At 30.3% G+C, this 17,299-nt stretch overlaps 1 protein-coding gene across 2 annotated transcripts; it reads left to right on the top strand.

Annotated features, from left to right (window-relative positions):
- Positions 1 to 1,616: 1,616 nt before the first annotated feature.
- Positions 1,617 to 17,251, top strand: Nacalpha (nascent polypeptide associated complex protein alpha subunit). 2 transcript variants are annotated; one of them, XM_067277433.1, is made up of 7 exons: positions 1,617 to 1,691; positions 7,386 to 7,480; positions 11,538 to 11,632; positions 12,413 to 12,637; positions 12,718 to 12,855; positions 12,925 to 13,047; positions 17,141 to 17,251. In XM_067277433.1, exons 2-7 carry the CDS (start codon positions 7,417 to 7,419, stop codon positions 17,153 to 17,155), a joined length of 660 nt encoding a protein of 219 aa, XP_067133534.1. In that variant the 5' UTR covers positions 1,617 to 1,691; positions 7,386 to 7,416; the 3' UTR covers positions 17,156 to 17,251. The 2 variants fall into 2 exon arrangements, with proteins under 2 accessions (XP_067133534.1, XP_067133533.1); XM_067277432.1 differs by having other exon boundaries at positions 12,401 to 12,637.
- The last annotated feature ends 48 nt before the right edge of the window (positions 17,252 to 17,299 follow it).

The following is a 17,299-nucleotide window of genomic DNA, read 5'->3' as shown; positions in this document are numbered from 1 at the left end:
CAACCGAAAATACGCAATATAATAACGAAGCTAAGTTAACAATAGTATAGAAATACGCTAGAAATAAAACCTTTGAAGAACTAAATAAATTTAATATAACTTATTTAAAACTAAACAGAAGACAAAAAGGAATAAAAAAATGCTTATCATTTTTAATTTATTACATTTAAAATATATGCTCTCCGCGTTAAATTAGTAATGGCTTGCCCCTTTACATTATACTTTTCCCTTAACAATAGAGTCGTGCCAGTCATTATCTAACACCATTTAGGGGAAAATTTTTGAATTAAACTAATGTAACTTCCAGTTTGTATCCGAAGTTCGTAGTATATAGTTAATTGGAGCCTCTTGCCCGTACGATTTCCATATATGGTCTCTTCTTTCCTCTATCTAACTCCGTTCTCGAAATTGAGGAAAGACAGCCGGACGGACGATAGTGAGAATTCATAGGTCTACAATTTTTTTCAAATTGCACCCAAAAAAAGAATTCAAGAAAATGGGGATATTAGAAAGCCACACTGGGTGTAAAACCATCAACTTACTTTCCTAGGGGATCCAATTTCGAGTTTTGAGTCAGAGAAAATTCTATAGATGAACTGACTCGGAAATGCCCTCATCACCTAGCCGCCTTATTCTGGGCCTGCAAAACCCATAATTGATTTGTTTAAAAGGATCATCTTATGCCCACTACCGGTTGCTTTTACCGTGAGCTTGGTTGAATCCATAATGGATATGGCAAACGATCCCCTTAGTGTACACAGGTAAGAAAGGGCCCATTAGTAGCCAAGCGGTTCCGTTCCCTGAACACAGAGTTCGGTCGTGGGTTCGCGCTTCTCCAGGACAGGTTGACCACGTGCAGTTTCCACGTCTGTAACGCGGAAACTGCACGTTACAGACAAGGGTAACAGCGTTTAAGGGAAACGCTGTTACCCTTAAAAAGACCTCGCGGAAGACATTTTCCTGGCAGATCGCTCAAGTGTTGCGTTGCCGTAAATTAACAGATAAACAGACTAACTGATAAATGACTTTTTTTTTAATAATCAGACTTATTTTGTCAAATAAAACCATTCCCCGAAAAATAGCTCACAGTTTAAAAAATAAACTAATAAATATTTCATAGAAAAAGTAATAATTATTCTCAATACACAAATTGCATTGGCACATTAAAGCTACATGAACGACCACATTTTATTCTAATATGAATAGGCTTAGTCTATAATGGGATTGGCCAGGATGAACAAACGATGTATAACGCTATCCTCATTAATAATACTCATTCTAAATTATGGAACTCGAACCCGGATCCCCTTGGCGCAACGACAAGATCGGCACAAATTTAAAAATGTCTAAAGTTAAATGGATTAAAGTTATTAATTTACTTTCTAAAATTTAATTAAATTATTTTTCATTTATATTTATTAATATTAAATGTATAAATTTTTAATTTATCAAAAATTTTTCTTAAAAAAAAATAATAAAATAAAAATATATAAAATAAATTTTTAGACAATAAATAAATACTTAAATATAATATATTAATTTAATATTTACTTTAGTTTTTTTTAATTAAGAAATAAAAATGTAAAAATTATTTTACAATAAATTTATTTTAAAATGATTTCTATAACGCAGAGGTCGCTTTACGTCTTTACCATCTTCGAAAGTCGTCTGGAAGAAAGAAAATAAATAAGGTATGTTTATCCATTAACATCGTCTTACAGTTGATCGTAATAAGTTTATAAATTAATCGCACATCATCGAGACATTATAAATAATATTATAATTACATTATTGATTGATTATTTCCTTTCTGCGCGCATAAAAAAATCCTTTCGTGAATTGTGTTGTGGTGTGTTGCTTGCTGAAATCATCCATTTTGATATTTGTGTTTCACTCTATACATTTTGTTAGTGTTATAAATACATTTTAGAAGCTAATTTAGGATCTGATATGCTGTAACTGTATGTTAGTGTGTGGTTTAATGGCTTTATTAATTGCGTAATTATGATTAGAATAATGAGGTTATCCGGTAAAAACTTTATTTATTGTAGTTACTTCATTATTTGTAACACATCAGGGGTGGATAAGCCTTGTCAGAAAACAAACAAAAATACTTTATATGAATAAGTTATATGTACCAAGTTTATAAAGGAAAATTATAGAGCCACATGTGTTTCGTGAGTTGCTGTTTGGTAACTATGGCCTATATATAATTAACTTGGTAGAAGTTACTTTAGGTAGGGGCCCAACAGTGGCCAAGCAGTTCTGTTCCCCGAAACACTGGGAGTTTGGTTATGGGTCCGTGCCTTGCCTGGCTAGGCTGGCCATGTGGTTTTCTGGGTTTTCTCCACGTCTGTAATGCCCGAATAGGGGCCAGTTACCCTTAAAAAGGCATCCCCCTAGGCAGATTGCCCAAGTGTTGTGTTGCCATAAGAATGCAACTATGCAGAAGCGAGCGAGTGAGCGAGAAGAAGTGATGATGTTTGGCGTTCTCTGTTTCTCGCTTTCATCTGTGTGGTGGTAATAAACGAGAGCGTGAAATGTCATCACCTCGCCACACATTCTCATTTGCTCGGAAAATTTGTTCGTTCATGTCTGAATAGTCACAGCCTAACTTAACAAAACAAACATACTTTAGGTAGGGAGACTAGATATCACCCTATTTAGGTTGACCATAACATTTACAATCCAATTGAGGACACACTTTAGAATCAATGAAAAAAGAGTCTAAAACTGTTTGATATTTAGTTATTTTTTAAATTTATTGGGGATACTATAGATTACCATCTATGGAATTTTAGGTCTTTGGGTATATATCTGAACTCAGGAGACCGAGACGAGTTCAACGATACCCTACTTTTGGACCGGAGACGAAAAATAAAAAAAGTTATTGTTATTTTTCCAGCGATCGCGCAATGATAGGGAGCCGCGTCGCTCTCTCCACTAAGTCGGCCTTGCTGTCGCGATCGGGAGTCGCATTGCTTGCCGTTAAAATTGCCTTTAGTAGACGTTTTCCCCTTTTTTTACTTTGTTCAAGAACTACTGTGAATTAATAACTAGTGACGTTTAGCACATGGCGGCCTGCTGGCAGCTCCCCTCCGGGAGGTCAGTCGGGAGTATGAACAGTGGGAACTGCCGCCATGTTCGCTGCCATAAGTAACATTAACCGAAATGGCGATCGTGCGATGATCAGAAGTCGCGTCGCTCTCTCCGCTCTCGTATCGCGTGTTTAACCCTACAGGAGACGACTGTAGTCCAAAGTCATGGTTTGCAGACTTTACCGCAAGATGGCAGTACTAACAACTAAGGTGCCGTTTTCATGAGAGCATTAAAAAAAGTATGATAACTTTTTTATTTTTTGTCTCCGGTCCAAAAATAGGGTACCATTGAACTTGTCTCGGTTCCCTGAGTTCAAATATATAATCAAAGTCCTGAAATTCCCTAGGTGGTAATCTGTAGTACACCCAATTTATTTATTTATTGATCTATAAATTGGCGATATTATATTAGTGTGCTAATCAGGGCTGGCACCAGCATATGTGCAAACTGGGCATTTACCCAGAGTGGCACATTTTTCTAAATTTATACAAAATTTTTGGTGTATTGTTTTTTTAAATATTATTTTAGTTTTATTGATATTACATGTACAAGTTCAATATTGATTGACAGAGCAAGGTATGGCATTTCAAAACAAAATTTTGTTTCATTTTATGTTGGGGGATAAGGGACGTCAAATACATGTCTTGCTCCGAGCATCTTAAACTCTAGCACTGGCTCTGGCACAAATAGAATTGCTGTATTCACAGATTGTTTCTACAATCAAATATTAAAAACAGGCAAAACCGAGGACAGTACCCAGAAATTGAGGATATCTTGTCACCCTACCCTATTTCCACAGACTCCAGTTTTGCCTGTTTTTAATTCAGTAAAACAGAATCAATCTTTGAATAGAGCAGTTTTATTAATGTGCTAATATGATATTGCCAATTTATAGATCAATAAATAAACAAAATTTAAAAAATAAAGTTAAATCTGTTTTAAATCCCATTTCCACTGATTCCAAAGTGTGTCCCAGTTGGATTGTAAAAATTATGATCAGCCTACTTTAGTTACTATACATAAATAAATGACCTAAAAAAGTAACTTTTACTATTAATATTTATTAATAGTTTGATTTCTTGTTTCTATTGACAAATTTATGAAAATAGAGTTGTTATTGTTAAATCATCTCATAAAAACATGATGGATGATCAAAATAAATAGCAAATTGTTTATGGTTTTCTGCAATGATTTTTAAAATTTTATATTTGAATGATACTATTGTTATATTACTGAATTATTAGTGGATTTTATTATAGTAATCTAATTGAGATTTTTCTGAATTTTAGTTTTTTTTGTTAATAATTCACTTTATAATCCTGCCTCTTCGTCGTCTTAACTATCAGCCTATTGCTTGCAAAGATCTGATTTGAACCATGCTCAGATTTTCAAATTTTTATGATAGTTTGACCCCAAGAATATTGACTACAAGACATTTCATGTATGTTGGCTGATCAATGGATGGTACTCAATTCACCCTCTTGAATTTAAAAAGTTGAAGAGGCCGAATTGATGTATATTGATTTCAAAGATTTGTCAGCAGTATGTTTCCCTCACTAATTAAATAGACTGGTCCTCACTACTATGCATTTTTACAGCTGGGTCAAGATTTGTGAAACTAGTTGAACCTCACTACTATTCTGCATATTTATGAGACTAATTGAACTTTTAATTGACATAATAAATGGTTCTTTTAGTGTCTGTAAGATGTAAGGAGTTAAAATAGATGTGTTGAACAATATCAAATTTTCTTGTGATATAGTAATGTTTCTGTCAATAGAAATAATACTATAATTAAACATCGCATTTATAAATGTTCAGTATTTTTTCGTTTCTATTTTTTAATACAATTTCACAAGAGAAAATAATTACAGGAATTTGAAATTTCTAACATTTTTTTTCCAAAATTTCACACAGAAATTTAAGTTATATTGAAGAAAATTTTACGAAATACTGTAATGATAAACAATTTATACATGTTTTCAAGATCCATAATTAATAAGGAGTTATTTAAATCAAGCATAAAGTCACTAAATTAGTCTTTGAGCTCATCATATTTAATGTTTTTTCCATGCATAACAGTGTATGAAAGTTCTCTGGGAGAGTTAATTGAAACATCCTATACTTTTTCCTGAAATAAATCTATATTTTTCCACTCTGTAGTTAGAAAAAATATTGCCTTATTTATAGAACATACTGATGATTTTCCATTCTGAAGCTTAAGTTATATTTTACATTTCCTGTATTCTTTAAGTCATGTTGTGATAAACTGAAAATATACTGAAAATAGAAACTGTTTTGAAAAAAGTTCAGAGCCTGTTTTATTGTGATGCATATTTTCTGTCTTTAAACAATTTTTAATTAGTAAACTTTACATTCTTACAATTTTGTCCTCATTATTAGAATATATACAGATTTACATTTGTTAAAAATAGGTATAATTACAGTATGCAAGATTACAAGACAATTCTACAAATATGTAATAAACAATAGTCTGAAATATATGATTTTACTTATGTATAAACCAAATTGGCAACAATTAAAGGCTGTATTTATGCTCTAAACTGATTGAATTATTAAAATTTTATTAATAAATTAATCAGTTTATAGCTTAAGAATATTTTGTAATCCATTGATTTTTAGTCAGTCATAATACGAACAATCTTTGTGTGAAAATAATACTATACTTTAAAGCAAAAAGATAATGAGAAAAATGATTAGACTCTCAACTAACTCATCAATTTTTAGACATAAAATTAAATATTTGCCTTAATTTAGAACTGTGATGTAATCAGTTTGTCCACATTATTAATTTTAATATTAAATGAATCTCTCTGATATCAACAGAGATATGTAGTATTGAGATATTTTATTTACTAAGCTGCAAAAAAAGATTACAATAAATTGCTGCTAGATAATTACATAAATAATAATCAGTGTCATATACAGTTACAAGTAAATAATGTAAAATTGTATGCAATAAAATCAAGTAGTAAAGGAAAATGTTGGAATGCAAAACTTGTCTTATTAATTACATTTTGGCACATTAACCATCTGATTATGCCTCTGTCTCGAATATTTCTTCTGTCACGGTATAAGCACATTTCGTACACTTTGATGAGGCATTCGGCTTTATACGATGTATTAGAAACTGCTTAGTTAAACTGTTAATTCTTATATTGGCAACATCATAATATTGCATTTTTTTATCACAAATTTCTTTGTTAGACGTGCATAATATTCATTAATATATATAGATTTGTTTAAACAAAGCGTACATTCCAGTATGTGTCAGACTTAGTTACAACTGATGAATCAGTGAATGGTTCAATAAGCTTTTAGTGGAATGTCTGGCAACCTAACAAGATGGTGGAAGCAAACTGCAATATTGGCATTTACAGACTTGTTTTGTCAAAATAACTTTGGGTTAACACAACTGAGTAGTAAAAATGGTGTTAATAATATAACTACGGGAGACAGCTGTATTACTTTGTCAGAGCTTGTTTTCCACACCTCGATGATGCAATGTGTATCAGTTGTTGCACTGACAAACTCCTAGGTGAATATCAGAATGTGTTTTAGCACATTGCGATTCACCAATGAGTTGTTTAATGCTTACTAGAATGTACTCAAACCTCTTAAAGTTTCTGTCCAATTGGTGTGGAAAAACCCTTGCAGAAACTGCAATATCAGAAATAATTATTTTTTTAATACTCATAATCAGAAATTCATTAACAAATACTTTTCTAATTGTTATTTATTGACTAAATGTCAATATTCCTAAGTAGAGAAATATGACTATCTTAAGACAATATTGGTCATGAGTGAGAAAGCTTCTGGTAACTCTGACTTATATTAAATGTTGTTTATATGAATTGTTGTGCTCTACAACTATATTATTTGATATTTAACATTATTTCCATTTAAAAACTGATAAGTATGTCAGATATATATTCAGAGTCAATGATATTACCATGGGTTTGTGTCTGGGAATCTTGGTTTATAATCTAATTAATGAATTGTAATACTATATGTTATTCAAATTATTTATATAGTTATTACATGTTGCAACCAAATATATTTAATTTCTCAACATTTTGTTTGTAATTCTTAGTCTTTATGTAGAATTTATAAAAATAGAATCAGTTAGTGATATCCTGTTTATGAAATATATCTATAACTTCCAATCTTAGAACAGTTTTATGTCTTCTGAGTGAACTATTCAATATTATAATTTAATATAAGATAATAATATTAAATTATTTTTATTTTGAATGATTTTACAGTTTGGCTACCTTACCAGTGCATGAGAACAGTATGCCAGAGTTGAGTACAGCCGAGGTTGATAAACTAGATAAGAAAATGAAGAAGACAGATGAAGGTATTTCTTTTAACTAAATTGTTTTTGAGTTAATAGCTATTTTACATTCAGTTTTTATTCATCGTAGTCTGCATAGAATATCCAAAAGTAAACATCAAAATATTTGTTTTGAAGTACTGTACAGTACATAGGAACTTGTTTGTAACAATAAAATGTTTTATAATTTACAGTTACAGAAAAAAAAACAGTTAATAAAGTGAAAAGAAAAACAATTTAATAAATTCTAAGAAGTGGAACTTAAAATTTTGACTGTTTTTTTTTTGAGTTTTATGGTTCCTTTTTGTAGGTACTGTTATCTTAACTACAATAAATAAATTGATGATTATTTTCAGTCTCACCTACTGCAGATTTTTATTTAAGAAAAAGAAGCATTGAAACACTTTTAGGATCTAGAATGCTTTTTTTCTTTCCACAAATTCAACTGGAGATGCCAAGGAGTTGCTGTCTGTACATACAGTGTGATATTGGAGATATTTGTAGTATTTGAATGTGTTTTTTATCAACATTATATTTGAGATCTTGATTCTCAAATACAGTAGACCCCCCTATAACACGAGTTCATATAAGATGGATTCATATAACATGACGAAAAAATTGCGATTGGTTTCGTATAACACGCTAAAAGAGGCTAGTATAACATGGTAACAGATTGTCATGGCCGACTTGTGTCTTGACAGGATTGGTCGAATCTGGACCAGTAATGGACATTGCACAAATCGTTGAGTTTAAATGAGCAGCAGACCTACTAAAAAACGTTTATTATTCAACGACCATAAAAATTATATTTCTATTAATGATGTCTCCAAAGTTCAGCAAATTTTTTGCAGAAAGAATAACTTTTCAGGAAACGTGTCCGCCATTTGATGAGCCACTCTGTGACGAAAACAAGCTTAAGCAATGGCAAAGGCAAGCTCTGAAACAACTGTGGAGAAATAGATCAAATAGAACTAGTGAGACATATTTAAGTTTGAAAAGATGGTATCAGAACCTGTGTGTTGCCAAGAATAAGAGATATTTTGAGAGATTGAATTATAGAAAAATCACGATCAGTGACTTTTTTGGAATTTGGTTAAGTGTTTCTGCAGCAAGCACGTAATTTGTGAGAGGATTGATATAGAGACCTGGTTTTTGTACTATTTAAAGCTTGAGAAAACTTATGATTCTTCTTTATTGTATAAAGAGCCAGTTCACTTTGCTGATTTACTTTTAGACAGACCTATGGATACTGATGAGATAATAAATACAATGAGTACTTTAAGAAACAAAGTCTCCAGACAATAATATTATTAGGAATTATTAAAATATTCTTCCTTTGAATTGTGTGAGTGTCTTTTTAGGTTATATAATTATATACTACGTAAGAAAGTTATCCCACACGAGTGGAAAACAATTGTGTTGAAATTGATTAATTTATAAAAAAGGCAGTGTTTTGAATCCATCCAACATATTTAGTAAAGCTATTGATGGAATTACTGATATCTTCTACTGTTAAATATTTAGGCATTACATTTTCTTTTGACAAACAGTTTACTCATCACTGTAACCATTGTTATATAAAATCAACTTCCAAAAAATTAAAAAAAACTTTTAATACAGTTAAAATCGGCCAACATTAAAACATGTTTTACATTTATAAAATTGCCAGGACTATAATTGTAAAATTAATATACAGTTTAAGACTATACAATAGTCTTTTGATGTCCTTTCTCACATTATATATATTGTGCCATCACCAGAAGGAAGTTCTGTAATGTTTTGCGTAGTAAAGGTCAACATAGTAACACTTGTTTTCCTGAGGCGCGAGAAATGACATTGAAAGACTCATTATTGTATAGTCTTAAACTATATATGTTTTTCATTATTTGATTCTATTATTGGTCAGATGTATAGTTATTTCCTGCCTATTTGGAGTATAAGTTAATTATTTGGACAGAATTGGGGAAAATGCATGTTTAAATTAGAACGATCTATATCTGGAGTTATACTTTACAAAGAATTTGGGAGGCAACTTCTAAGTTGCTGTTATATCAAATCACTATTAAATTTCTGGATTTTTTTGTTGAGACTACCTGAGGATGATTTACAACGAAAAGTTTATGATTTTTAACTTGAGGAGATATTTAAAGGAAAAGACTCCACTTGGCTTGCTGCTTTTAAAAAATTTCTGGATGGCTTTGGTTTTTCATATGTTTTTGATGCTCAGTTCTCCAATTAGGTTCAGACTTGTTCAGCAGATATCATACAGACTTATATTGATATAAAATTACAACAGGATAGGTTAATGCTTGGTACCTTGTTAAACTGTGCTTTGTATTTATTATTTCTTTAATTATTTCTTTGTAAATATATTAATTTATATATTACTAAACCATGCACTTCTGTGATGTTACTCCTGTGTTAGAATGGTAACATACTTTTGTATATTGTAGAGTTCTGGAGCCTTTCTGTAGGCAGATATTTGGCATTCATGGAAGCATTGTAAACTATTTAGTCTCTAGATATTAGTTATATGGGAGTTTGTAAAATTTTTTTTATTTCTTTGTGAAAGTTTGTAAACAGCTAATCTAATTTGTGCATACATTTAAGTACTCCTTGTACAAAATAAGTACAATAAAAATAATCATCATCATCATCTAGAGTTACTGTATGTAACAAAATATGTACAATAACTTTAGATTATTATTATTTAAATGTCATTGGTAATTGACTTCATCAGTGTCAGTGCAATTGAATGCTTTTCTGCAGATCAGTGAAATATTTTTGTGGACCAGTTGTTGAAAAACACTGATGTACTGTACATAAATTTTATAAATGACAGAGATTTGGAGTTGTAGAGACAAGATCTAATTCTTAGCACCCTTGAATTATGGGTATTTTTGTTATCTGGCCAGCATTATAATGAAACAATAACAAAATATTTTTAATAGAAGATTTATTTGCCAAGTACAGGTAATTAAAAAGCACCATTAATTGCAACCATGTACTGTATTTCAAGAGATGTTTCTCAACCAGTTTATGCTATCAAAATGTATTCACTGAGCTTTGAATTTATAAATGACATTTCAGTCCATAATTCGAGATACAGAGGTTTCTGGGAAAAAATTAGAGAGGTTGCGGCTGTCATTTTCAGCCAAATACATGAACGTTGGGTGCCGAGCGCTTCGATCTGGCAATTCTAGAAGGTTGATAATGGCATTTGCTATGTCTAGCATGGCAAGTAAAAGTTTGGCCTAAACTTTGTGTTTGGGGTTAAAATTATGACATATTTTTTAAAATAATGATTTATTAAGCATTTATGAACAATATTGTAAAGAAATAGACAATTTTAATCCAGAAATTATTTAATTATTCAATATTTTTGGCAAGTGGTGTGAAGTGCCTATAGAATTCACATATATTTCTGTTCATAATAGCTTATCATAATTCTGTAGGAGTAGGTTTTTTCTTTCACAGCATCTTCTACCATCAGGAGTATGTTTGTAACTTTTCTAAAAATAATTTTCCGAACTACTTTCGGATTTACACGAGCCACTACTTCCCTCGCCAAAAGTATGAAGTAGTCCTATTGTCTTATCGTACAGCAGGAGAATTAAAAATAATTATTTAGTGTTATTAAACTTCCTATAAATACTTTAAAATAATTTAATTTGTTTATTTATCTTTGCTAGTAACATGCGTCATTGTTAAATATTTCTGCCATTTTTCATCAATATTCCATGAGTCAGTGCGCGACATGAACGTATGGTGCAACATATTTTACTTGGAGTTCAAACGTCAAACGTGTACTTCTGTTTGCCATACAAGTTTAATGTTTGAACTTTGGCCGCAACCTCTCTGTTATGAATATGGAAAATTATTGAATTTACGTTAGAAATCCAAGGGAATAAATAAATTTCAAATGGAAGAGGTTTTAGAGATAAGCATGTTTGAGATAGACAGGTTCAACTGTAGTTATTAAAATAATTGATTGAATTATGTTTTTGTTTAAATAACACAAGCAAATTATTCATTACAATAATTTATTTCTATAATATCTAAATGGAAACTTTTTTTGTAGTTAGTGGTTCGGGGACAGATTCTGAAAGTGAAGATTCTGCAGCAGAAGTTGAAATACCAGAAGGCAGTGGTGTGAAAATTCAAGATCAGAGCCAGGTCTAATAAAACTTTCATTTTTCTTTTGCAAAAATTTATATAATAATAATAATAATAGTTACATTCGGGGCTGTGGAGTCTGTAGTCCGAGCCTCTGACTCCAACTCATGGAATTTTAGCTATTCAACTCCTAAATAATAATTTAAAATATATTTTATATTAACTCATGGCAAAACTCAGTGATCAAATTTGATACCATTCTAATACTTTCCCATGTTATATACTATACCTAACAAGCTGGGAAAGTAACTGAATTGGGGTCAGTCCATTTTTACAGACTTTGACTCCTCTAGCAATTTTCTTTTGCCTTCAACTCCAGAGCCCTGGTTTTATTTACTATGTTAATACTGTTTAAAACACTCTTCATTAGTGGTATGAGAAATGCATTTGTGTTGAACAGGTGTTTCCACTATCATATTGAGACTTTGTTGAAAGGATCTGTGATGAACATGTACTATACCATTATTTATTTTTTTGTTTATCTGTATATAAACAGAAGGATAAAAGTTTAATTAATACAAATTAAATTAATAATCAGTTTAATGCTTAATGTGAATTTATTATTTATAAAAACACATAATATTAGCATTGAATAGTTGTTGTTTAACACTGAAAATCTCTTGGATATACCTGCATTCTGTGTCACAATATATACTCCAAAACAAATGCCACTAATGAAGGACTAAATAATGATTGTCTTAAAAAACTTAATTGAATTATTGAAAAAAAAACATTTTTAAGTTTTAAAGTTCATTGTGGAACATTTAGTTATTGTTTCAGATGGCACAAGCTGCGGGTATCAATGAAGAATTAGTCAGCAAAGCAAAACAGAGTAGAAGTGAGAAGAAAGCTCGTAAAGTAATGTCAAAACTGGGATTGAAACAAGTGCAGGGAGTAGGGAGAGTCACAATTAGGAAATCAAAAAATATACTTTTTGTTATTAACAAACCAGATGTTTATAAAAGTCCAGCATCTGATACGTATATAGTCTTTGGTGAAGCAAAGGTAAATAAAGCATTCTCATATCAATAAATTGAGAGATTTGTTAACTTTAATACTTAATTATTAATAATTATACTAATCAGATTGAAGATCTCAGTCAACAAGCCCAAATGGCTGCAGCTGAAAAATTCAAAACACCTGAAGCTGGTGCTTCTGTGGGAGAACCTGCCCAGACGACAATATCTCCTACTATTGAAGAAGAATCAGAAGAAGAGGAAGAGGTATTCATTTTAACTGTTTGAGAATTCATTAAGATGTGAATGTATTTACATGGTTTTAAATTTATATAGGTTGATGAAACTGGAGTGGAAAGTAAAGATATTGAGCTAGTAATGTCTCAGGCTAATGTTTCTAGAGCAAAGGCTGTGAGAGCTCTGAAGAACAATAATAATGACATTGTAAATGCCATTATGGTAAGTTATTTGTTACCTAATTTATATTTGTATTTACTACATAAGAATTGTGAATATTGTTCACAAAATATAAACAAGCAATATACTTAGTTATGGATTTCTTCTGTATGGTTGATCTTTGAGTTGTAATACTTGTTCCAAGTTAAATATTAGCAGGAATGTTAGTTTCAATAGTTGATGATTATGTAGCTAAGCACCATTGTTAATTCTTTGACTTTAAAGTACAGGCAGTCCTCAACTCACAGACACACTTTATTATCCTAAAAATATGTATGAAAGCTGAATGAAGTCAGGCAATAGAAGTACATATTATAAAAAGTGTTTAATTCTCAGAAAGCTAAAAGTTGTTAATATCTTGGGTAAGAAAGTATTGGTTTTTTACAGTGACTATATCACAATGAATGAAACATTATTTGAATTGATACGTTACACAAATTAAACAAAAAACAAAGTAATGAAAATTAACTTTCACTGACGAGTTTGCTGTTGCCAAAAATGGCACAGAAAGTGGCATTGTATGATTGCTTGAATGTTTTATTTGTGAGTTGAAAATGTGTGAATTTGGTGAATGAAAAGCAGTTCAAGATTATAAAAGTGATGTATTATCTATAAGTCAAAGATTGCATATGATGTAATAATAAAATTAATTTTATTGTTGTAATATAAAAGAAAATACTGTTTGGCTTATTTTTAATATGATAATTTATTTTGGAGTGGAAAATTTTATATGTTAAAAGAAACTGTACCAAGATTATTTATATTTAAGAATATTATTGATTTTTGTTTTTGATGAGATATATCTCATAAAAAACAGCTGAATGTTGTCAGATTGTTTGAGTTATTAAGTAAATTGTTTAATTTAGTGACATACCAATTAAATGATAGATAATTGGTAATCGATTGAATTGGCTCCTTGACCAATTAATCAGTAATTAATAATGATTAATAATAAATAATAAGTGATAATTAGTAATTATCACTTATTATTATTAATCATTACTTCTATTAAATTTAAGCTGGTGAGAATTACAATTTAATAAATTTATACTTCTATAGCAGATTAAATTATGATTAATATTTGCTTTGCTATTGCATGCCAATGTTCTGTTGTTTTCTTTGTTAACCAAAGTTCTTTCAGTTCTTTACATTTGAATGAGCCATAGTCACATCAAATAAATTAATAACCAAATTTTTTTTGTCTGTGAACAATAATATATCTAGATGATGGAAGTGGGAGAAACATTTTTTCAAGCATCTCCATAAAATCTCTGTTGCCTCCTTCTGGGAAAGGCAAGGAGAATCTCCCTCTCATTTTAAATTTTACAGGTGCAGCTTATAATTGAAAAATAACTTTTAACAATTTACTGATTCTAAACAATTCATTTTAAAAATTAAATGTTAATTAGAAATTTCACTTAATTAATTAAAAAATAGTTAGACACATTAAACTATTATAATAAATATTAGCTGATCATACTGTAAACCAGATGTCACCAAACTTTTTCACAGCCGGCCAGATAACTGAGTGAATTATGAGCATGGGCCACACAACCATTTTGTTCAATATAGTATACTGAATAGACAAAAAACAAAGAAAACCAACATATTTATTTACCAATACACAAACACGATGGCCGCAGCAATTGTGTTTGTAAGCTTGTAATTGCTTTTCTTAGAAACTTCATTGCTGGTACTTACACAAAAAGCGCTCCGATATCCAAAGTTGCAAAAATCGTTAAATTTTTTATTTCGCTGATTTTCCTAAAAATTATATTACTGTCAAATACAAAAATCAGATTGGACCAATTTTGGCATTTTTACTTATACTTATTTTAATTTTTTCTACATAGTAAGTTCATCTACAATCTATGATATTTCCATATAAATTATATTTTAGCTCATATGTAGCACAGTGAGGTTGTGGGCTGGATCTGGCTTGCAGGCCATAGTTTGGTGACCCCTACTCTAAATAGATGAATGTATTTTACTAATGATTGAAACCAAAGTATCGTATTAGTAGTAGAGATATATGTATGTATGTATAATTCTTATTAATATTAATTGGCTATTGGATAAAGAACAAAATGTTTATTGGTGCATTGTTTATAATGAATCTAATTAATATAGCACGTATTAGTCAGATTCACTTAAAAACTTTGCCTATTGGTTAGGTAATTAAAAACTCCTTATGATATGGGCCCATAAACAAAACTTATGGACTTAAAATTGTAAGTCTTGAATATGGTTTTGCAAATCTTTAAATTGTTTAAATTTTTCTGTCCAAAAAGTTCTGAAGGAAACAGACTTCAGAACTTTTTGGACAAAAAACAGATATTCAGGGAGACAAAGGAGTTTCTGGAGAATGTAAATTATGACAGAATTTTTCAGTTTTCTTAATTTTTTTCTGGATTTTCTTTAAAAATAATTGGTAAATTGTTTGTATTAGAGTACTGTTTTGGTTGTAATAATTGTTTGAATTGAAGGAATTCATAAAAAATTACCTTTATTATTTCACAAATAGTAACATTACATTTTATGGTTATAACTCAAAAACTACTGATAACAGGCTCTTGACATTGTATTGTAAGCATGTTCATTGGGTATTATTATAGAGAGTCCATCTCTATCTTTGCTACATAACTAGTCTGAAAAGTTTGTTTCTCATACAATGAAGTGTGTATGTTCACATACAATAACACTGTCCAAGCAGTTTTACTGCAGGCATTCCTGAACAGTGTGAAATAATATATTTTGTTGCCAATTGTCTTCGAGTGATAGTATGTAATTAAAGCTACATTTTAGAAACATACGCTCAATTTATGGAAAGTAAAATGACTTATGGTTTTCCAGAACATCATCATCATAACATTTTTGTAGATATAAATTAAAAACATTGGTATGTAGGAGATATTATAGATGATTGCAAATATTTTAAATACAGTAAGATCCCACTTAACACTGGGGATGCATTCCTAGACGACAAAGCATTAAACAAGGTCATTTTAACATAGAGTAAATAGGGATAGGGGAACACGCAACCAAAAATAAACAAATTTTACTTTAAGTTATTTTTATATTAATTTGTATAATAATACTTGTTAAATAACACACACATGCACACAGAAATGTAAAGTTCATTTTATGTGATGAAGGTCCTGGTTCTTCTGAAATTCCTGTTTTTTTGTTTTGTTTTTTTTTTTTTTTGCAATAAAGTCTTGACGTTTCATTTGTCACTTTTATCTTTCCTTAAGCAAATGGTAGCAGGAGATCACATCCAAATGCCTCATTTTGCTTTTGCACTCCTTTCAAAATCTGGATTGTTTGCTACAATTTGATCAATGATTTCAGTTATTGTTACCAAACTTTTTCTAAGGAAATCTGTAGAAAAATTTTTTTAGGTTCTTCATTTTCAAAATTATTTTCCAGTTCTACTTGAATTCCTTGTTCTGCCAGTTCTTGAATGTCGTCATTGGTAACGCTCTCACCAGAAACCTGCTGTAACTCTCAATATCCTTTTCGTCTACATCTCCTAGTCCTGCTGTATCGATTAGGTTGAGTTTGGTCAACCTAACGATACAGTGATAGGCTCTTCTTGTTGAGAATTCTTGGATACCTTCAGCCATAAGTTCTTCCACACTTTGTTCATGTAATTATCAGTTAATTGTTGCCAAGCGAAGCCAATTATTGCCTATGGCATCTATGATGTTATATTTTTCCAAAACTGAACGAAACAAATATAGATTTAAAGAAAGTACACGTTTTTGCCACCATTTTGCTGATTGGTTTGTGTTTGTAAATAATTGTATTATATATGAATCAATGAAATGCCACAGTAATTTGAATTGGCCTAAATTATGAGCTTTCTTTAGGCCTCGAGCAGACTGTGTTATATCAAATCAGCATTAAGCAGAGTCTTACTGTATTAAATTACTACTATTCAAATAATATACCAATATAGTTGTTTTTAATCTAAATTAAAGTTAAATTCATTTATTTCTCTATATAAATGATTTTATTTCATGTTGATTTATGCTTTTCATTAAATTTGAATTTAAAAAAATTGATATTATAATTATATTTATTTATTTTTCAGGAATTGACCATGTAGAACAACAGAGAGAGATATTTTTGAAGATTTCTTGATGTTTATAGGGTTTAACATCAAATTATTTGTGCCGTAATTAAAGTTTTTTTGTTGTCTTGATTTGTTGTCATCAGAGTTTTAAGTTTGACAGCTTTAAGTTTTTTACAT

This window comes from Centruroides vittatus, unplaced genomic scaffold, assembly GCF_030686945.1.
Source record: "Centruroides vittatus isolate TY-2023 unplaced genomic scaffold, ASM3068694v2 contig_747, whole genome shotgun sequence".
Lineage (NCBI taxonomy): Eukaryota > Metazoa > Arthropoda > Arachnida > Scorpiones > Buthidae > Centruroides > Centruroides vittatus.
This window is presented reverse-complemented; position numbering and strand designations above follow the sequence as displayed.